We start from the raw sequence: 18,386 nt of genomic DNA on the forward strand, positions 1-18,386 counted from the left end.
AATATATATTGTGCTGGTAATCGATAGGCAGGGCTCGAAAACCTGAGTGTAATGCTTCTATCAGTCAGGACACACACACACACACACACACACACACACACCCACACACACACACACACACACACACACACACACACTAATACTTTCAAGAATCAAAACACAACAGAATTCTTCTCTCATTGACATATGCTGCATGTCCTGATGAAAAAAAGCTCTGATAGTTAAAATAAGACAGAAAGGTTGAAGAGACATTTTATTCAAAACCTATGACTTTAAAAAAAACATCAGCACTCTGAGTATTTTTTAACAGATTTATTTACTTCTCTTATAACTGTTTCAAGTTTGTCATCTTCATCACATGTGAAAAGATCTGGACTAACCAGACAGCATGATGATGACAGCAAGCTTATTTTGTTTCACTCGTACTGATCAGGTTGTTGCAGAGGTCTCTCAATACTGTTGCAAAATAAATATGAAAATAACTTCAGCCTCAGTCTACATTCAGTAATTGTCTGGTGAGAATAACATACTTTATATTCACAAATGAATACAATATAATCGCAACTGAATTGACATTATTATCATTATTATTAATATTATTTTTATTATTAACACTTGTTATTTAAATACTGAATATTTGTGAAAATCTGAAAATCTTTGCCATTATAAAATAACAAATTGTTTCAACCCACTGACATTTCCTGGACTTAAATTTAGACCTAAATAAACATGAATATTTAAAGTTATGTTATCTGAATATGTCAAAAGGGAAAGAGACAACCATGAGAGGCACATCCACTGAGTAATGGATGTAAATGGGGCTTTAAAACTTAACTTTTTATAACAAATTATTCCACGTGTAGTTCCATGTGTGTTTATGACATGAAGGAATGTTCAGGGTGGAAACCTGTGATGAAATTTGCATTAAGGCAGAAGAAGCGAGAGACGATTTCTTCTTTCCTTAACTCTCAAAACATATTCTATATAAATGAACTGAAATGCTTACACTGTTGTTGACATGGCAAATTAGTCTATAAAACATTAATCCTCTGTTTTTTTACATAGCGGATTAAAAACTCTGTCACTCTGTGCTACTTTTATTAGACTTTTAAAGTGTGGTGGCATACTTTACATATCATACAAGTGAAGCAGGCGGCGGTAGCACTAACATTACTAATTTGGTGTCTATTTGAAACATTTATACATGAGAGACATATACAAATACATGTACATACGTAAACCGGAAAATGTCAACAGTTAAGTGAGGATATCCCACCAATTTTAATGTGCATTTAATATCCTATAACATCAACAGATATCATTGTTTTTATTCCACACGTTCTTCTTCCTTGGCCCCTTCTTTACCCACGATGAAACTCACCCACTAACAGTTTGGTTTGGTATTTTTGGTGCGTCATGTTAGTGTTGGCTAATGAAGCCTCAAGCTTTTTAACTCCACACCTCCAGATTTGGCTCAAACCTGACTCACGTGACATCACTTGAGGCAATTTCTCAGACTCCCATTCAACCCATATGTGAGTGGATATGAAATATGTCGTACTCGGTTATCTACACAAGCCTGCGGGCAATTCGTTTTAGTTGTTTAATGCTCCTGGACTGTGGATTTCTTCGTGAAGGATGTGACTTTATGAACGTTCTCGAGTGCCTCTTGTCAGTGTCTCTCTATGTAGCTAACATTAGCTTAGAAATGGAGTCCGCTAACATAGACAAACGACCGGCTTACAGCATGACGCTGAAGTTTCACAGAGCCCCTTCAATGTCTGTGTCCAGGGGTCCTCATGTCTTGAACATGTCAACCAAACATTAAATGTTAAGCTAAACCATGTGGCCAGAAGTATGTGGACATCACACATAGTCACTTATGATTATCAAACATCTCATGGCAAAAACTCGACGCCTTTCGATTTAGGCTTTCTGCCGGATGTTGGAACCTGGCTGCAGGGAGTTGTCTTATATATCTTATGTATTTTATAGCATTAATATTTAGAGATGATTCAATGGGCAAACCATCAGATCTTTTCTTGAGTCAAATACTTTAATTTTTGCTTTCTGGCAGCATGTTGGGGTTCCTGTTCAAGTCTCTCAGGCTGTGCTTACTAATGGCAGCTAACATTACAGATCCGGCGACAACATGGAAGTGGCACATTGTGTCAACTTCATGGTTATGATTGGCTGTTGCCCTCAGCTTGCACATGGTTTTTGGACCCCCCGTTGGTTTGTGGGGACTGTAAGTGGTCGGGGAGCAGGACCTCAACGGAGAAGCTGATTCTTTTAGCCTGGAAAATACTGTAAGTGTTGTCAAATCTCAGAACATCTGTGGAAGGCAAACAAAAACAGAATATTTACCACAAGGCTGGATTTGATCTAATGCTGCATACTGAGAACGAATCGTTGCTGAGAGGCAGAGGTCACTCACAGACTCCTGGGCGCTCACAGGTCAGTGATCCGTCCTCGGGCACTAAGTGGGCGTTGTAGCGTTGGCTGGGCACGACTTCCTGCATCTGAGCTGCCTTCTTCCATTCGCCCTTTCTAGCCTTCAGAAACACCCCAAAACCAATGTCTGCACTCTCAGTGGCAAATTGCCACCTGCCCAGATTGAAAAAAAGATTTCAAAATTAATCAAACTTTGCTTCTATAAATTCTAATAAATCTGATTAATTGCAAAAAGCCACAAATACTACATTACTATGTGACATGTTTCTGTTACTGTGATTGGGCGACTGAGATTAGTGTTGAAACAATTAGTAGTTACATAAACCCTTAGAAAACTTGTGGTGCAGCGCTGACCTGAGAACGCAGCCCGGGAACAGGATGTCATATTCCAGCTGTTGGGAGGAACCTCGGCTGACGCTCATACACTGCTCGTAGTCCACCTTAACATGGTCCCGCACGTAGTAGGAGGGGGGAACTGGGCCGACGTGGTTTATCTGCAGCCGAGACCATGCATGAACAGAGTTAGGATACCGGTGTCAAAAAGCTTCAAATATGAAATGTTGAAAGTTTGAGGGTAGGAGAAATGGGGAAAGAGCCATCACTTACTGTGACTTTGTGACATTGTCTGAGCACTTGTTATTTTACAGGTTTTGCACAAAAGGGAGAAAATGTTTCTCTATTTCCACTTTTCCTTTTATTCACACAAATAAAATAAATAATAAGACAAATCATCTCCTGTGGTTTTCCAGCACTGTACAATGCAGCACATGATTCAACCAACAGAGGGCAGTGATGTCGATAAATTTAATCCAGAGAGTCAGTTAAATCTAACAATGTGTAAACTACAGAAGACAGACACACATACACACACACACATAAACTAAAGAAAATCTATGAACAGCCTGTCAGTTGTCAAGAATAATTTCCTGGAAACATTCAGAAAGACCTGTCTGGAATATGAACATTATTATAAGGGAAGTCAAACTCATCTGAAACCATAAAATCTAAAACACATTGTCACTTAGTACATTAGAGAGCAAAACTTAACCTGACATCTCCTCATTTTTCAATCATTTTACATTAACTGTGCAGGCATTTGACTGGAAAGTGTGAGAAAAAAACAACGCGAAATGTATAAGGCTCAAAAGTTTCCCTCCTATGACATTAAAGGTGCAATACGTAAGAATTTTAGTTTAAAATATTCAAAAATCGATTCATATTTTCAACAGAATGTGAAAAAATAACCGTTTTGACATTATCTCGAGGACATATATGTATTGTGTTGTAGAGATATCTACTGAAGTTAGCATACCAGTTTTCTACCTCAAGAGGTGAAAACAACACCAAAACTGTCCCAGTTCTCCAAGCTCCCAGTCGGCTAGTACGAGCGCTAGCTGCACAGTTAACTGATAGCAGCAGTTAGCTGCCACACTGATGTTATGCTGCCCCCTTACTGTTTCGGAGTATGAATTCTATAGATGGGCAAATCTTACATATTGCACCTTTAACAGCTCAGTGTATAAACAATAAATCCAATTTCTCTAAATCAAACTCTCAGACTGAAATAATAGCAGACTATAATGAGCCGTAATAATGCAGAAAATGCACACACAGGCCGGATCAACGTTTCTTTGAACCAAAAATTTTAATTACATACAATTCGTATACAATTGTATGCTATAAGTGATTTATTTCAGCCCCATATGTGATGCCCAATTCGTAGAGCAATAGTACAACATTTTGGGGGATACACATGTTACCTTAGCACAGAGACTGGAAACTGGGGGAAACTAACTAGCTAGCCAGGTTCTGTCTGGTAGTGACAAAATCCAATTACCAACATGAAGGTATGAAGTATGAAGTGTATGAATTGTAGGTGGAGATATGGGCGTAGTTACTTCCTGGCTAACAGGCTAGCTGTTTCCACCCACTTGCAGTCTTTGTGCTAAGCTAATCCAGTTATAACCCAGAGTTAGCTTTATCTTTATTGTACAGACATTATAGCAGTGTCAATCTTCTCATCTAACTCTTGGCCAGAAAGCAAATGAGTGTACTTCCTAAAATGTCAAACTATTCCTTTAATAAGATAACTCGGCTCCTACGACCTAATCAAAACAATACAGTACAATGTCAAGAACACACAGCTAGCTAACTAAAAAAAGTGTATTTAAAAAAACAAGGTAGAAAAAAGAAAACACTTTGAGCCTGAGCATTACAATTCCTTGAATCTTGAACGTAGCCGAAATGAATTTCTCTCTTCCTGTTCCTCATCTTTCCTGGGCCCAATTATTTATCTACAGAAACAGTGACAAACTCACAGTCATTCTGGAGTATTATCTTTAAACATGACTACACAAGCAGCTTTTCTCCGTGCTTTCTGCTCGATACTACGCTGCCCACTAAAGCATCCTCACGTTTGACTGCAGCTCTTGTGCGGAGGCCGTTTCTATGCGGCAAGGCAGGGTTGAAGCGTGGATGACGTCGGGGGATTTCTTGTGTCATTAAGCAATTCATTTCTTCTTTGTAATTTTCTTGTTGTCTCTAATTGCAGGAAGATTTCCTCTATCGTTGCCTGTTAGAATTCACATAGCACACCATCTGCTTTGGTACAAAACCACAAACTGCATCCTTTATGCATCAGTTCCTTGTTATATTCAGTGGTCAAAATGGCTTGCAAGAAGATATTTTTACATAGACAGAAACAAATAAATCTTACTCATTACCCCTCTTTACAAAAATCTATCACTTAATTTACATTAAATTACAAAGACTGCCAAGATCAACTCATTACTTCCCCTTGCCCCCCAACAGACTTGAAATTCAAATGCGAATCATAATTAATTTAGGCTTTTTTTCTATTCAACCCTAAAGAAATATATTTGATGTTTCTCTTGTTTTTGTTTGTTTAGATGACATGTATAACATGTAGTAGCAAACAATGAGTAATGGCATCCTGACCAGAGAATATAGTCACATTTCCTGTGTATTGTGATCCAAGTTTCTCTGTTCTTTGTTTTGGTAGCCGGGCTGGACACATTAGCTCATGTAAGTTACGTGCTACCAGCTACTGAAGGGCACTTTACAGGCCGGAGTAGGCATGATAGTTAATTAGCTGTTAATATGAATTTGTTTTGCAAATGTTGAAATTGCTAGATGTCGCTGAATGTTACATATAGCACCTTTAAGCTTGCTCTTTATATTATATACTCATTTTATCATTATTTTAAAATGTGCTTTTTTAGTTTCCTTTATCATCTTTAGTTTTATTACAGCTTGAGTTTACCTCATAGTATAATCATATATTAATCTTTTATTGCATCTCTTTTTAATTTTCTATTTGGCCTTTTGATTTTAATAAAGATCAAAAATATCATCCATACAGATGACACCCAATGCACTCTGACTGAATTTATCTATGCACCCATATTTATAGCGAAATAATCAGTGGGCTCATGGTTACTTTTAATCATTAACCCATGTTTGGTTTATGTTTGTTTAACACACTCGATATGGATGGTGAAAGGAGAAATGAATGTCAAGCTTCTCCACTTGTATGCATGTGATGCAGCATCACTAGATGTTGAGAAAGATTTCTTTTGTTTCCGCTCGTACATGTATAAGACTTGTTTTACTTGTGGTGACACACATTGTCTGCATCAACTCTAGTGAAGTTAACCAGACATCCGAGCTCACTTTCATCAGGGCAGGGTCTCTGTATCTGTGTCAGCTGTATTGATTCATTCTGCTGTGGACAGCCGCTCCAGAATAGCCCTTGCATTGTCACTGACCTGCTGTGATCAAACTGACTCGTTCATGTGTAACAGGAGCCTTCCTGTTCTGGTGTTAGCAGCATTTTATGATCCGGTGTTTTGGAAAACATCTTTTTCGCTCTCTCTCTCATCTTTTTTCACTTTGTGGCCTGGCGGATGATATAGCCTTTTTCCCCTCCCATCTGTTTTTCAACTCCCATAAAACATAGTTTGCCAGTCAAATTTCAGGTGCACGAATGTATATTAGCCAGCCGGTCTCTCAGCAGAGCAAAGCTGTAAGCTGCAAAACTAAATGAGCACAGGATGCAAATCAGTGTAAGAACTACAGGGCAGGACTCACAACCCTATGAAAACAAAGTCCATATTTGTAAGCTGTACAAAGCAAGCAGACTGCAGTGGCTGTGATTGTACAGGAGGGATGATCAGCTGCTGTTGGAAACAGACTTGTCTCTGTTGCAGGACGTTTGTCTATAGTTGCCTCATAGCTTGTTCCTCAAAACAACCGTCCACAGAACTGGGCAATAATAACTATAAACTGACCTTTGGTGTAACTGTTTTGTGACAATAAAATCATCATCTTTGACTGAGGTGAGTGATTCCTTTGAAAACTGTTACGTAGTTTAGTGCATTGAAGATTAGTTTTATCATGTTATGCACATTTCATTGACATTTATCAATACCAGATAATTATCTTTGTTTGTACGGTGACAATGATTTCAACCATACCAGATCAATTACATGTCTGTAAGCTGTGGCTCAAAGAAACAGCCCTCGTACATCTAACTGTTCTAACTTTGAATGTGACTGTCTTTAATCTTTTAATTGTTTTTTTTAATCAGTCCCATCATCAACATCTTCACCTTTACCTATTTACCTTGGTAATTGTATCCTGTTTTAACCTGCATTCTTCCTTTACTGCTACCTCCGAGTTTCTTTGATGATTTTAGCATATGGATTATGGTGTGTTCTATGAGGATCTTAAAAATATAAATGGATGATGGAATAAACGTTGCGATTTGGTAAATATTGGTATAATTCTACTGTATTATTACTTCAATTTTAGGATTAATAACCGGACACCTTGCTCCATCTGAGAAATATTCCTCACGGTAGCACTCTATCAACACAATAAGACTGAAAGATATCACATCAAATTTAAATAATAAAAATTGTAGACTAAGCATTTAGCAGTTAGATAGTTCATGCAATCAGTGAAAAAGTGTAACCGTAAAATGATAGCTGTCATTAACAGGGCAAACTTTACAGTTGATTAGTCACATCAGACTAAAAAGGGAAGGGTTTCTATAAAGAGGAAATTAAAAACCCTCAAATATTTATTGATGTCATCTACATCATCTGTCACTTGCTGAAAATTTCAAAGGCTCCATACCAACATAAAAATGATTTTGATGGAGGTCAACTAGACTTTACTGGAGCGTTTCCTGGCCAATTATTGTTTATTTATCAGGTTTGGTCTTCAGCTTTGTTAATTTCCACAGAAACAAGTTGTTTCAGGCCGAACGCAATAAATATAAGGGAATATATCTGGAAGAATCTGCAACAGAGACTTGTCTCTTCCAACTCATCATCAGCCCACCTCAGTACCAAAAACACACATCGGCCTTGGGTGTGGAGTTTGGCCTGTCAGTCACTGACTCACCCTCGTCCGACAGCGAGGATCTCCATCAGGATCTGTCAGCTTGCCCCCGTATATCGCCGGCAGCTCTTCTGCATCGATGTACTTCAGTAAAACCTCCTGCCAGTTAGCTGTCAAACCAGAGAAACAGCAGCACTCGTGTCATCAGGGAGTCAAAGCGTTTTGATTGGACTGAATTTGGATGTAAGGATGAAATATGACAAAGGTATAGTGTCTCACCCCCGAGGATATGGATCTTTAGTCTTGTGTTCTCACTCAGAAAGTGCTTGACGAGGTTGTACGCCACAGGAAAGAGCTTGGGGGCTACAGGAGAAAAAATCAAAGGCGTTAACAAAACATACACACGCAATGACAGAAAGTCTGGCCAGCATATAATGATAAAAAGAACAAAGACAGACGATAACAAATAATTTGTTTATTGAAACACGCTTTCTTGGAGGAAGAACAGATTCACCTTTAATGACAAACAGCCTTTTCAAGCCTTCTGGGTAGTTGTCTTCAAACATCTGGAGGATCTGGTGACACACAGAAACATTATTTGGAGATGTCGACCGACCTAATAGTCTGCTCCGCATCTGAGCTGTGCGACATCTGTGATTCAACTGTATGTGTCTCTGTACCTCGCCATATGTTTCTATAGCAGGCTTCCATAAGTGTTTCAGACCCAAGCCTTCAACATCATAGATCATGGTGATTGACTCCACGTTCCTCCCAAGCTGGTTGAAAACAGAGACAAAAAGACAGGAAAACTTCATCTGTGAAACTATAAAAAGGTTTACATAAAGTTTATATACAAGATAGCAGAGCGGGCTGGCCATTAAAGTGAAACTCTCGACAAAATGCAACTTAGGCTTTTTTGTGAATGTATATCAGTCAAACCTTCGTGTAAAGCATAATTACGATGAAAGAGGCACTCTTAAGATTTACCATAGTTTCGTTTTTTGGGTCAAACTCATTTTCAATGGGAGAGCTTGGGGCAAATTAGCGATAGCATCAAAATCGCTGCTTTTAAAACACTAAGAAGGTTCGACACAACATGAAACTTTGCTCCTAGTATCACCAGGGTCTCTACACATGAACACGAGCATTGAGAACATTGTTTGTGTACACAGAGTTTGCTAAAAAGAACGTTTTTGAACAACTCACCTTAACAGTAGCTTGTTCCACTAGCCACCATCACGACAGCCGAGAAGGATCAATCTCAGAATGCAACATAACTTTGAGGAGAGTTAAGGTGGACGGCTACTGTCTTCCGGCAACAACTATCCACGCGATATCTCACGTGACTTTCCTTTTTCAACTTCAAGGTCAATTTTGTTTTTCGCTAACAAAAAAAACAACAATTTAGCTGTGCATTAATATAGAACTAAGCTTTAGGAGCGGTCCACCTTAACTGTCCTCCATGTTACCTCGCATTCGGAAATCGACACTTCTCACTGGCATGACGGCAGCCAGCGGAGGAAACATCTGCTAACTTGAGTTGTCCAAAAACTCTCTTTTTAGTAAACTTTGTGTACACAAACAATGTTTTCAATGCTTGTGTTCATGTGTAGAGACCCTGGTGATACTACGAGCAAAGTTTCATGTTGTGTCGACTTAGTGTTTTAAAAGCAGCGATTTTGATGCTATCGCTAATTTGCCCCAAGCTCTCCCATTGAAAATGAGTCTGACCCAAAAAACGAAACTATGGTAAATTTTAAGAGTGCCTCTTTCATCGTAATTATGCTTTACACGAAGGTTTGACTGATATACATTCACAAAAAAGCATAAGTTGCATTTTGTCGAGAGTTTCACTTTAATTGTAGGGTTGATGATTGATTCTTGGATCCACATGTTCACCATGTGAACTTGAGGTGTTGTCTCTGCCTGCCTCTTACCCTCTGTGACTGCAGGTTACACTCCTTCTGCAGGACCTCACAGTCTCTGATCTTGGACTTGATAAAGTCTTGCTTGGAGGCAGACAGGAAGAGGCCTTTAGGGTCCACAGGTCCGATGACATCATACCAGATGGGACTGCCCTCACGGTCGTAACCACACATCCCACCTGACAGATACTTTTCTATCACCTGCAAACAGCAGTCATTTTAGATGTCAAATCACTGCTTTCTTCGGTCATGTATGGGATTACTTGTCAAGAGGTAAATTCAGAGGCATTTCTTTGATTACACTGAACCTACAGTAAAATATGGTTTATAAAGTTGTTTTTTTGTTTACCTCTGGTGGACGCCAGTCGGTGATTATCGTGTCTACCTTCATGTGTTTCCTGAACTCCAAATGCTGAAAGAAAAGATGGGTGCATGTTAATCATTCGATTAATAATATACAGGAAGTAGGGCAACATTAAAACTTGTTTTTTACTTCCTCTGTGAGGAACACAGTGCTTGTACAGTGGCAGATCCGCCCAAGCAGGAACTAGTGATTTAAAGTGGATTATGAGGTTTCAGACAGTAGGCTAGGTGATGTAAAGCGAGCCCCGTCAGCAGGAGGGGGATCAGTTATGTAGCGCTGTGGAAACAGAAACATGCCAACACATGATCACAAGCACAAGCATCACATTCCACCAACTGGCAGGAAAGAAATGAAAGAACTTTTTAAGGTGTAAATTATTTCTCGATTTCTAGATACCTGAAAAAGGTGTGTGGGTGTGGCGAGGGTGCAGTCCAAATACATTCCAAGCAAATTAGTTTGCTTAAGAATATAAGCAACCACAACACAGTAAACGGTGTCTGGAAAATGTTATTGCTTACCACGTTGTTGGACTCATTGGTAGATTATTAGATTCATTCATTATGTAGAAATTGACATTCTGTGCAATTCAGCGCCCCCCACAGTTTTGAGTGCAACACCACTGTCATCAATACAAATCCCAGGTCAGTAAAGGTTTGTCAGACGTAATAGGTAGGTGCTAACTACGAACAAAACTCATCACGTCATAACAATGTTATGTGTTGAAAACTTGTATCTTGCAGTAAACATGTATATGTACATGTATATGTGTGTGTAACGCAGTGATCCTACCCTCTCACTGAAGTTACATAGTGCTGAGACAAGTGATGGGGGGAAAAGTGGCTGTGATGGAGACACCACTCACCCTATTAGAAGATGCTGTTCCTTCAACTTTGTTAATTTAAGGTAAAAAAAAAGTTACATAATGCTGCTTTAAAAATCGGGCTGTGTGGCTACTTCAATGTTAACGCTTCGTCTGTCCGTATGTTGGAGTTGGCGTTCATCTGCCCCCTAGTGGAAAGAAGTCAGTCCGTGCAGCTTTAAGTGAGGTAGTTGTAAATCGTATTCTGTCATTTTAAGTAATCATTTAATCCCTGTTATCTATATCTTGTATCCCCCAGGCTGCTGTGATGACTCAGTTTGACCACAACAAACCTTTAAAACACAGCCCTTTGTAATCTGTGGCCAGTACTGAGCTGATGGGCTGAACAGTCTTTCCTGGTGCTAACTGCACTTTCACATGCAACACCTATTAGTCACAGAAAAGGAGGACAATGTGGTAGTTTTTTAATCCAGTACATGATTTGTAACATATTGCATTTCTACAAGTGAATGACACATGTAGGGACTATAAAATGTTCTGCTGAACGAGTTACCTTTCGCAGCATGGCCTCAGACTTCTGGATATTGAAGTTTCTGGCTGGAAAAGAAAAAAGGATTATAAATATGGACATCCATCGCCTGTTAGTGTTAAATGGTAAATTACATTTCACCAGAATGCATCTATTCATGGACGAGAGGCTCATGCTCATTATATTCAAGAGAAGGCCCACAGCTCTATGTTCGATATCACGGCAACTCACACCCAAAAAATCTAGATGGATAAATAGCACTACAGTCAAGACAAAGAATATGTGTTTTTGATTTTGGCGTGAACAGTCCCTTTAAACTCTTTTGAAGGGCTAAAACAGGTCAATCATTCAGTCAGGAGAGCAGAGGAGGAGGTTGGGGAAATTTTGGAAATCTGTCTGATTTTACATCCAAACCTGCTGAAAGAGAAAATGCTGGAAACACCAATAACTACAAATAAGAGCAAGGTTTGAAGCACATCCTTTAAGTTTAAGGTTTTAGGTAAGTAATAAATCCTGCCAGAGCCTGTCCTGTCCTCTCCTGTCTGTTGTTTGTGCCTTCAAAATTATGTCAAAGTCTTAGACAGCCAACAGAATAGGTGTCTATGGAAGCAACCAGTTGTAGACTAAAATGTGGTCTTGTGTCCCTACATACCTGTCATACATTAGTCAAAAGCTAAAACCAAGAATAAAAATGAAAGAATCTCCTAAACTGTAACCATTTGACCCCCAATGACCACTGGGAATAAACTTGTATAACCTCTTCCTCTTTAACACGGCCAATATTAAAACCACTGTGTCAGTATGACGTTCCAGGAGAGAGTCGACACACAGTCCTACGCTGTCTAATAAGCTGCATCTAAGGTGATTAGCTCTGCTGCTGACAGTCTGGTGGAAAAGCACAACAGTTCTGCTGCTGCCGAGAAGTGAGACTTACAACTTACTCCGACGGTGGATTACACTGCACCTAATGCCCCAACCTGGCACCTTAACTAGGACATCGAGGGACTTAAAATTGCAAAAGCACAAAGCCTGGCTCACGACCAGGCCATGTATCATTTTGAATTACTTATAAGAGTTTTGCTCTGAATGCCTCCGGCTGCTGGATAATTATAGGGATTTTGCAACCCCTAATGACAAACATGCAGAGCCACGGATGGCGCCAAGGGTGGCTCTCCTGATACATCAACGTAGAAACATATCTCCTATTATTTCTGATTTTAAAAAATGCAAGGTGATTTTCGCATGAAACAATCTCGGGGTGCAGAACAGGACAGTGCTACATTTTCTAAGGTGATGTCAGAGTCAGTGTTCCTCCTCAGATCACTGACCGAACAGTGATGGTTTATGATCTGAAATAACGTTATCTCGAGCTGTGACAGAGGCTCCTGGTACGAGCGCAACCCTCTCAGCTCATTGTCTGATAACATCTGATGATACTGCCAAGAATAAAATGGGATAGGAGGGACTTTGTGACCATGTTGTGGCCTGTTAATACATCACTCTTAAAGCCCCACTGTAAGAAGACGAAGGAGAAGGAGGAGAAGAAGAAGAATCTTGTTTTAAACGAGTCTGGTGAAGGCATCATTCTCGGCTAATCAGTTGTAAACAAAACAAAAAGAGGACGGTACAAATATTATTTTTTAGGCAGCTAAAGAAGCTTTAACAGCTAAAATCCCTGAACATATCTATAGCTCTGGAGAGAACATAAGCCAAAGTCAGTTAAAGAGCCTGTTTGTCATCACAACATTGAGACTGAGACAGTCAGCGTCACAGTTTTCTCATGTGACTTGTGACTAAAACTGGACAGCGGCGTTCAGAAGTTTCTGTCCATTTCACTGAACTCTGGGACAAAATGTAGCTGTTACTCCAGAGTGATACTTTGTCTTCACATACTGCAATACAACTGATAAACTGACTGGACTGTCATCTGCTAACCGGCTCCTTTATCTCTGAAGGTGGAGCTCCTCAGAGATAAATACTGCTCCGCTCAAAGCTGTGAATCATCCGACGGCAGACTCGGAAAAAACCTTCCATTTGGTTGGAAGAAGAGGAGGTGCGTTGTTTCGGGAGGGAGAAGCTGGGTCTGACTGGATCTTTCACACAGTTTGTTGCTTTCATTTCCAGGAATATGGCACATATGTCATGATATGTCAGCTAGTCTAAAAGCAGTTCCTGAAATCTTTTTTTGTTTTTGGTGTTACAAGCAGTTCTTTCGTGGACAAAAAGCAGCTACTCTGCAAGAAGAGTTGGATTTCATATCTCTTGAAAAAAAAAAAACGGAACAACTAAAATGACCTTAGCTCTAACTGCGACCTACATGTTACTGTGTGTAAACTGGTAAATTATAACTTTAATCTCATTTTGAACCACGCCCAGTTCGGCTCCATTCTATGATTCTGTTATGAGGTCAATCATTAGCGCTCACTGTGTGCCACCTTGGGCCATTTGCTTTCACTCAATGAACTAGACTGAGCTATCCTCACTCTTCTCACAGCTTGAATGGGATCATCTTTACATTCATATTAAGGGGGAAATAACTCGCATTATTCAGAGCGTATACAAACAGGCCCAACAGACCCTCATTGTCCGTGTTTGGAGCTGTGGCGCTAATCTTTCTGAGAAGCATTTGGCAATGGCCATTCAGCAAAACTTCTTTAAAGAGAACAACGTGCCTCCTAGCTCCCGTTGTGAAACGACTTCGGAGGAAAACGCGCCGGCAGAGTGTCTCCTGGCAGATGGGCTGTCGTCCATCGTAGTGCACCATTAATGCGATTAGCCCCGGATTAGCCAGATACACCGAGTGCTAGATCTCTGCTCCAGAACTAATCAGCACAAGGGCTCCTTCAATCAATGCTTCCCATTTCTTCAAGTGTCTGACAACATGACAACCGACGTGGGTTTGTATAGGGTTCACAAGACTCTTTAATACCACATTGAATTCGGTTTAATACCTGTTGTATTGTTGATCCTGGCCATGGTATGAAAAAACTGAGAATATTTCACATGCCCTATCCACCAGTGTGTCCTGAAAGCCGGCAACAAAAAAGTATATTTCTAATTAAATGAAAGACTTTTTAATAACTTTTTCAAGGCTTTTTGTGAGGACCCTGAATTGTCTGACTTTTCAAGACCTGCAGTCAGAAAAGTAGTCGTCCTGGTTTTGTTTGGTTTATCCCTGCTAAATAGGAACCTTGTTTCTTTCAGCTGTGGTTTGAGCATCATGCACAAGCTCGAAAATCACACCTCTTTCTCAACCACTGCTAATAGGGATGCTTACATCATCATTCCATGTAATAAACCACTGCAGCTTCTGCCTATTGCACAAGCACAATAGCTCCATCACATTTCACCCTTGAATACGAATGACTGCAGGCTAATTATCACAAATTTACCATAACGGCGACGTATTACGTTAGGGTTTTTTTTTCTGAGAGTGCAAGATGTGGTTAGGTCAAATGAGCAGGTGCATCATGATTTTTAACTCACCTCTGAGCCAGCGTAACAGGAAGTGGTCATGCTGTGCAGGAAGTTGAGGAAGAATGTCTTGTATCCTCTCTCGAAACTGGCCAGAGGAAGGAGAGAAGAAGAGACACGTGATCGACAAGTTTTCAGGGAAAGTCTTTAACTAGTATGTTATAGTTCTGACCCTGGAGGTAAAACAGTCTTGAGGATTACAGTACTTTTCTTTGTAGTTTCACTCATTCTTTTCAGATTAGTAGATTTCAATTCCCAGTGCTACTGAAACTTGTGACTCGGTGACTAATTATTTTACACACTTTAATGCCAACGTTCAACAACGACTATCTGTGAACATGTTTTGCATGGGTACAAAAACAGTGAGGACACCCGGCGTGCGTTAGAATATTCTAGGTTTCAACTGGGAGACGTGGCCAAAAGTACGTGGACAGTTGAGCAGAAATATTTTGTCTTGATTGATCTACCTTTTAGCTTGTAAAATGTGAGAAAGCAGTTCATAAATAAAGGATTAAAAAATATTCATTTTGCTGATATAACAGTCCTCTCCACTCTGCTGGTTTCCACAAGATTTTGAAATATGTCTGCAGGGATTTTCTCCCAAGAACATTGGTGAGATGTTGTGAAGCAAAGCCTGGATCTCGAGCAACAGTCAAATTTATCCCAAAGGTGTTGGATGAGGTTGAAGTTTGGGCTCCGTGCAGGACAGTCAAGCTCACATCCACCCCAAACTGGGATAACCAAACTTAAAATAAAACTTGGCACTAATACTGAACATTTAAGTTTCATTGAAGGAAAACTGAGCCTGAGAGAAGGCTACCACAAAAACAAATACAGCAAATGAAAACAAATAAAAGCATGTCGAGAAACTTTGAGTGATGTATATTTCTACTCACCAGCAATCCGTTATTGTTTCAGGAACACTGTGCTTTGCTGCCTCAACGTTGATTGATATAAGACTAGAGTATATTTATATTGGAATATTTAACCAGAGCTTCAAAAATGAATCAATATATCATTAAGTCGACTGAAGGAAAAGTAATCAACAATTTTGATATCTGTTGATCATTTAAATCATTAGACAAGCAACAGTGCAAAATCTCCCGACGATTTCCTTACACCACAGTAAACTATAATATCTTTGGGTTTGGGCACGGACACAATCAGAAATTTGAAGACATCATGTTGAATATTGTCACTTATAATTAAAGTATGACTTCATCCCCCCTCCCCCTCACTTCTCACTGGCGCTTCCTGGAAAACATTTCTGAGAAGGCACCATTTACAAAGCTTTATAGTTTTTAATAATGCTTTGCATATCAGTCATATGGTGTTAAAAATGACAGGGGAGGGTTGAGAACTGCAGCAGCTAACTGGCTGGTTGATCATTTTGATAATTGATAAATCATTTTAGTCATTTTTCAAATAAAGATACCAAATATTTACTGCTTCCAGCTACTCAAATGTCAGGTTGTGATGCTTCTAATTGTCATATATAATAGAAATTTAACATTTTGGGGGGTTTGGGCTGTTGATCCGGCAAAACAACACATTGAAAAAGATCATCCTGGGCTTTGGGATATTGTACAACTAGTTATTTTTCTCTTTATTTATTTATTTTACATTTTATAGACACAAGGATTAACACATATATACATATTATTGTATTGTATTATTGGGGGTTTTTTTCGTTGTTTTTTTTTTCATTTTTTTTTTTCATTTTTCATGACCTGGCAAAATAAGTCGTTCTTTACAATGGCTGATAACTGATCTATACATTATAAATAAATGAGCACTTACCTGCTCGAGTGCTTCAGCCTGTTTAGGACTGAGGTCTCCTACTCTTCCGCTCATGACTGCGACCACAAGATGCGAGATAAAGACAGAGCTGCTTCAAAGTCAGATTAACAGACAGAGAGACAGAAACAGAAACAGCACCGTCACCGTTAACCGTGACAGGCGGATTTCAGTCTCTGACGCCTCCCAGTGATGCTCATCCACGGCTTCAGTGGTCGGTTATCCTCGCTGTCAGCTGCCTGCAGCTGAAAAGGCGGCTAAGGAAAGAAAAAATGTAAACAGGAGCGTCGCACCTCCTGTTCAAGATCCAGTCCAACCAGCTGACTGGGCCAAAGATCAGAGAAAATGACAGGAGGATAACTCGCTTCAAGAAAGAGGAACGACGCAGGAGCCCGCTTTGCCAAGCTTGTTCCTGTTGGACTAGCGTCACCATTTTTACAGACTTTAACTAATTTGTGAAAAATAAAGGGGAGTTAGTTGTGACATTCATAAAAACTGCACGTGAATCTACTATTTAAAAGGCTGAGAGGATTTGTAATTTTAACAGAGACACAAAAAAGGAAGAAAGAAAAAAAAAAACAGCACACATGAAGATTTAAAAGCACAGAGGTCAGTGTCTAAGAAATATGAAACCCAGTGTATAGAGATGTAAGTATGATTGAAATCACAATATTAATAAGGATATTTTCAAATATCGTGGGCTATATTTAGACCTATATAGATCGAGGATCAAGGATGCTTGAAGGGCCACATACAAGGTCATCATAGGGATGTTCAAAGCACTGGACATTTGAATAATGAACTTTGACATCAGAAATCTGATAAATGTTAAAATGACAGTATGATCATTTCATATGAATTCGCTGAATGCTGATTAACAAAGAAAGACGTTTTGAAACATATTAATTTCCTGTCTTTATTTTTTGGGGGGATTCAGATTAAAACTTTTCGTGATGTGTGTTTTTTCACACAAAAAATGTGGCAAAGGAGCTGGGTCATGTTTTTATTTGTATTTTATTTTATTATTATTATTATTATTTTTACTTTTGAGTGATTCCTCTCCAGTTACACGGAATATGCAATCTTTGGTAGTAATCCGCAAACCTCGAACGTGCGCACATACGCAAGAAAAAACAGCTTGCTTGTATTTTTTCCTTCAGCGATTTAGATTTAGGCTACTATTGCTATTATTTGAGACTAAGAATGTTTGACACATTTTAGCCAATTTTATTAAATACTGGACGACACTATAACGTCACACCGCGCAGGTGCAAAGTGGAACAGGTGCAGCTTCCTCGATTTTTGACTTTCAGAGCTCACTTACAAAAAATGTCGAAATATGGCAATTAAAAAAAACTACCCCTTGTGTTAAAATAAAAGACGTGAAACATCGGTCTGAGGGTTTTACACAGCGCTGCAGCTGTACTAGTTGTAGCGGTTTGGAGTCACGGCTTCAAAGCAAAGAAGGAAGTATGGGGATTTAACATCTCGACTTGCGACCTTCTTCTCTGGTTGTATAACCTCAATATTCACAACACTGTAAATCAACGGAAGAAGCTTGACATTTACTGCAAAGTTTTTAAAATCTCAGTACGGGGTGAAGTCATGGGTGAAGTTATAAAAAAATATATATTGTTCAGTTTCATTCCAACCGGT

General features: G+C 39.4%; 1 protein-coding gene across 1 annotated transcript; it reads right to left on the reverse strand.

Annotated features, from left to right (window-relative positions):
* Positions 1-297: 297 nt before the first annotated feature.
* On the reverse strand, positions 298-17,079 carry LOC115582119 (SEC14-like protein 2). Its single transcript, XM_030417862.1, has 12 exons — positions 16,734-17,079; positions 14,946-15,021; positions 11,484-11,527; positions 10,096-10,158; positions 9,759-9,947; positions 8,502-8,597; positions 8,336-8,396; positions 8,101-8,184; positions 7,885-7,991; positions 2,809-2,948; positions 2,438-2,607; positions 298-2,335 (listed from the first exon to the last, which is right to left on the reverse strand). The coding sequence occupies exons 1-12, from the start codon at positions 16,785-16,787 to the stop codon at positions 2,184-2,186; spliced, it is 1,236 nt and encodes a 411-aa protein (XP_030273722.1). The 5' UTR covers positions 16,788-17,079; the 3' UTR covers positions 298-2,183.
* Between the last annotated feature and the right edge of the window lie 1,307 nt (positions 17,080-18,386).

This window comes from Sparus aurata, chromosome 5, assembly GCF_900880675.1.
Source record: "Sparus aurata chromosome 5, fSpaAur1.1, whole genome shotgun sequence".
Lineage (NCBI taxonomy): Eukaryota > Metazoa > Chordata > Actinopteri > Spariformes > Sparidae > Sparus > Sparus aurata.

Bases quoted from the DNA above. Each gene is read 5' to 3' on its own strand.
- LOC115582119 (XM_030417862.1), bottom strand. From the start codon at position 16,787: ATGAGCGGAAGAGTAGGAGACCTCAGTCCTAAACAGGCTGAAGCACTC. The intron at 8,185-8,335 runs GTGAATCTGTTC...TTTCTCCTGTAG, and splicing joins AAGGCTGTTTGTCATTAAAG to CCCCCAAGCTCTTTCCTGTG. The intron at 2,949-7,884 runs GTGAGTCAGTGA...TCTCGGCTGCAG, and splicing joins ATCCTCGCTGTCGGACGAGG to ATAAACCACGTCGGCCCAGT.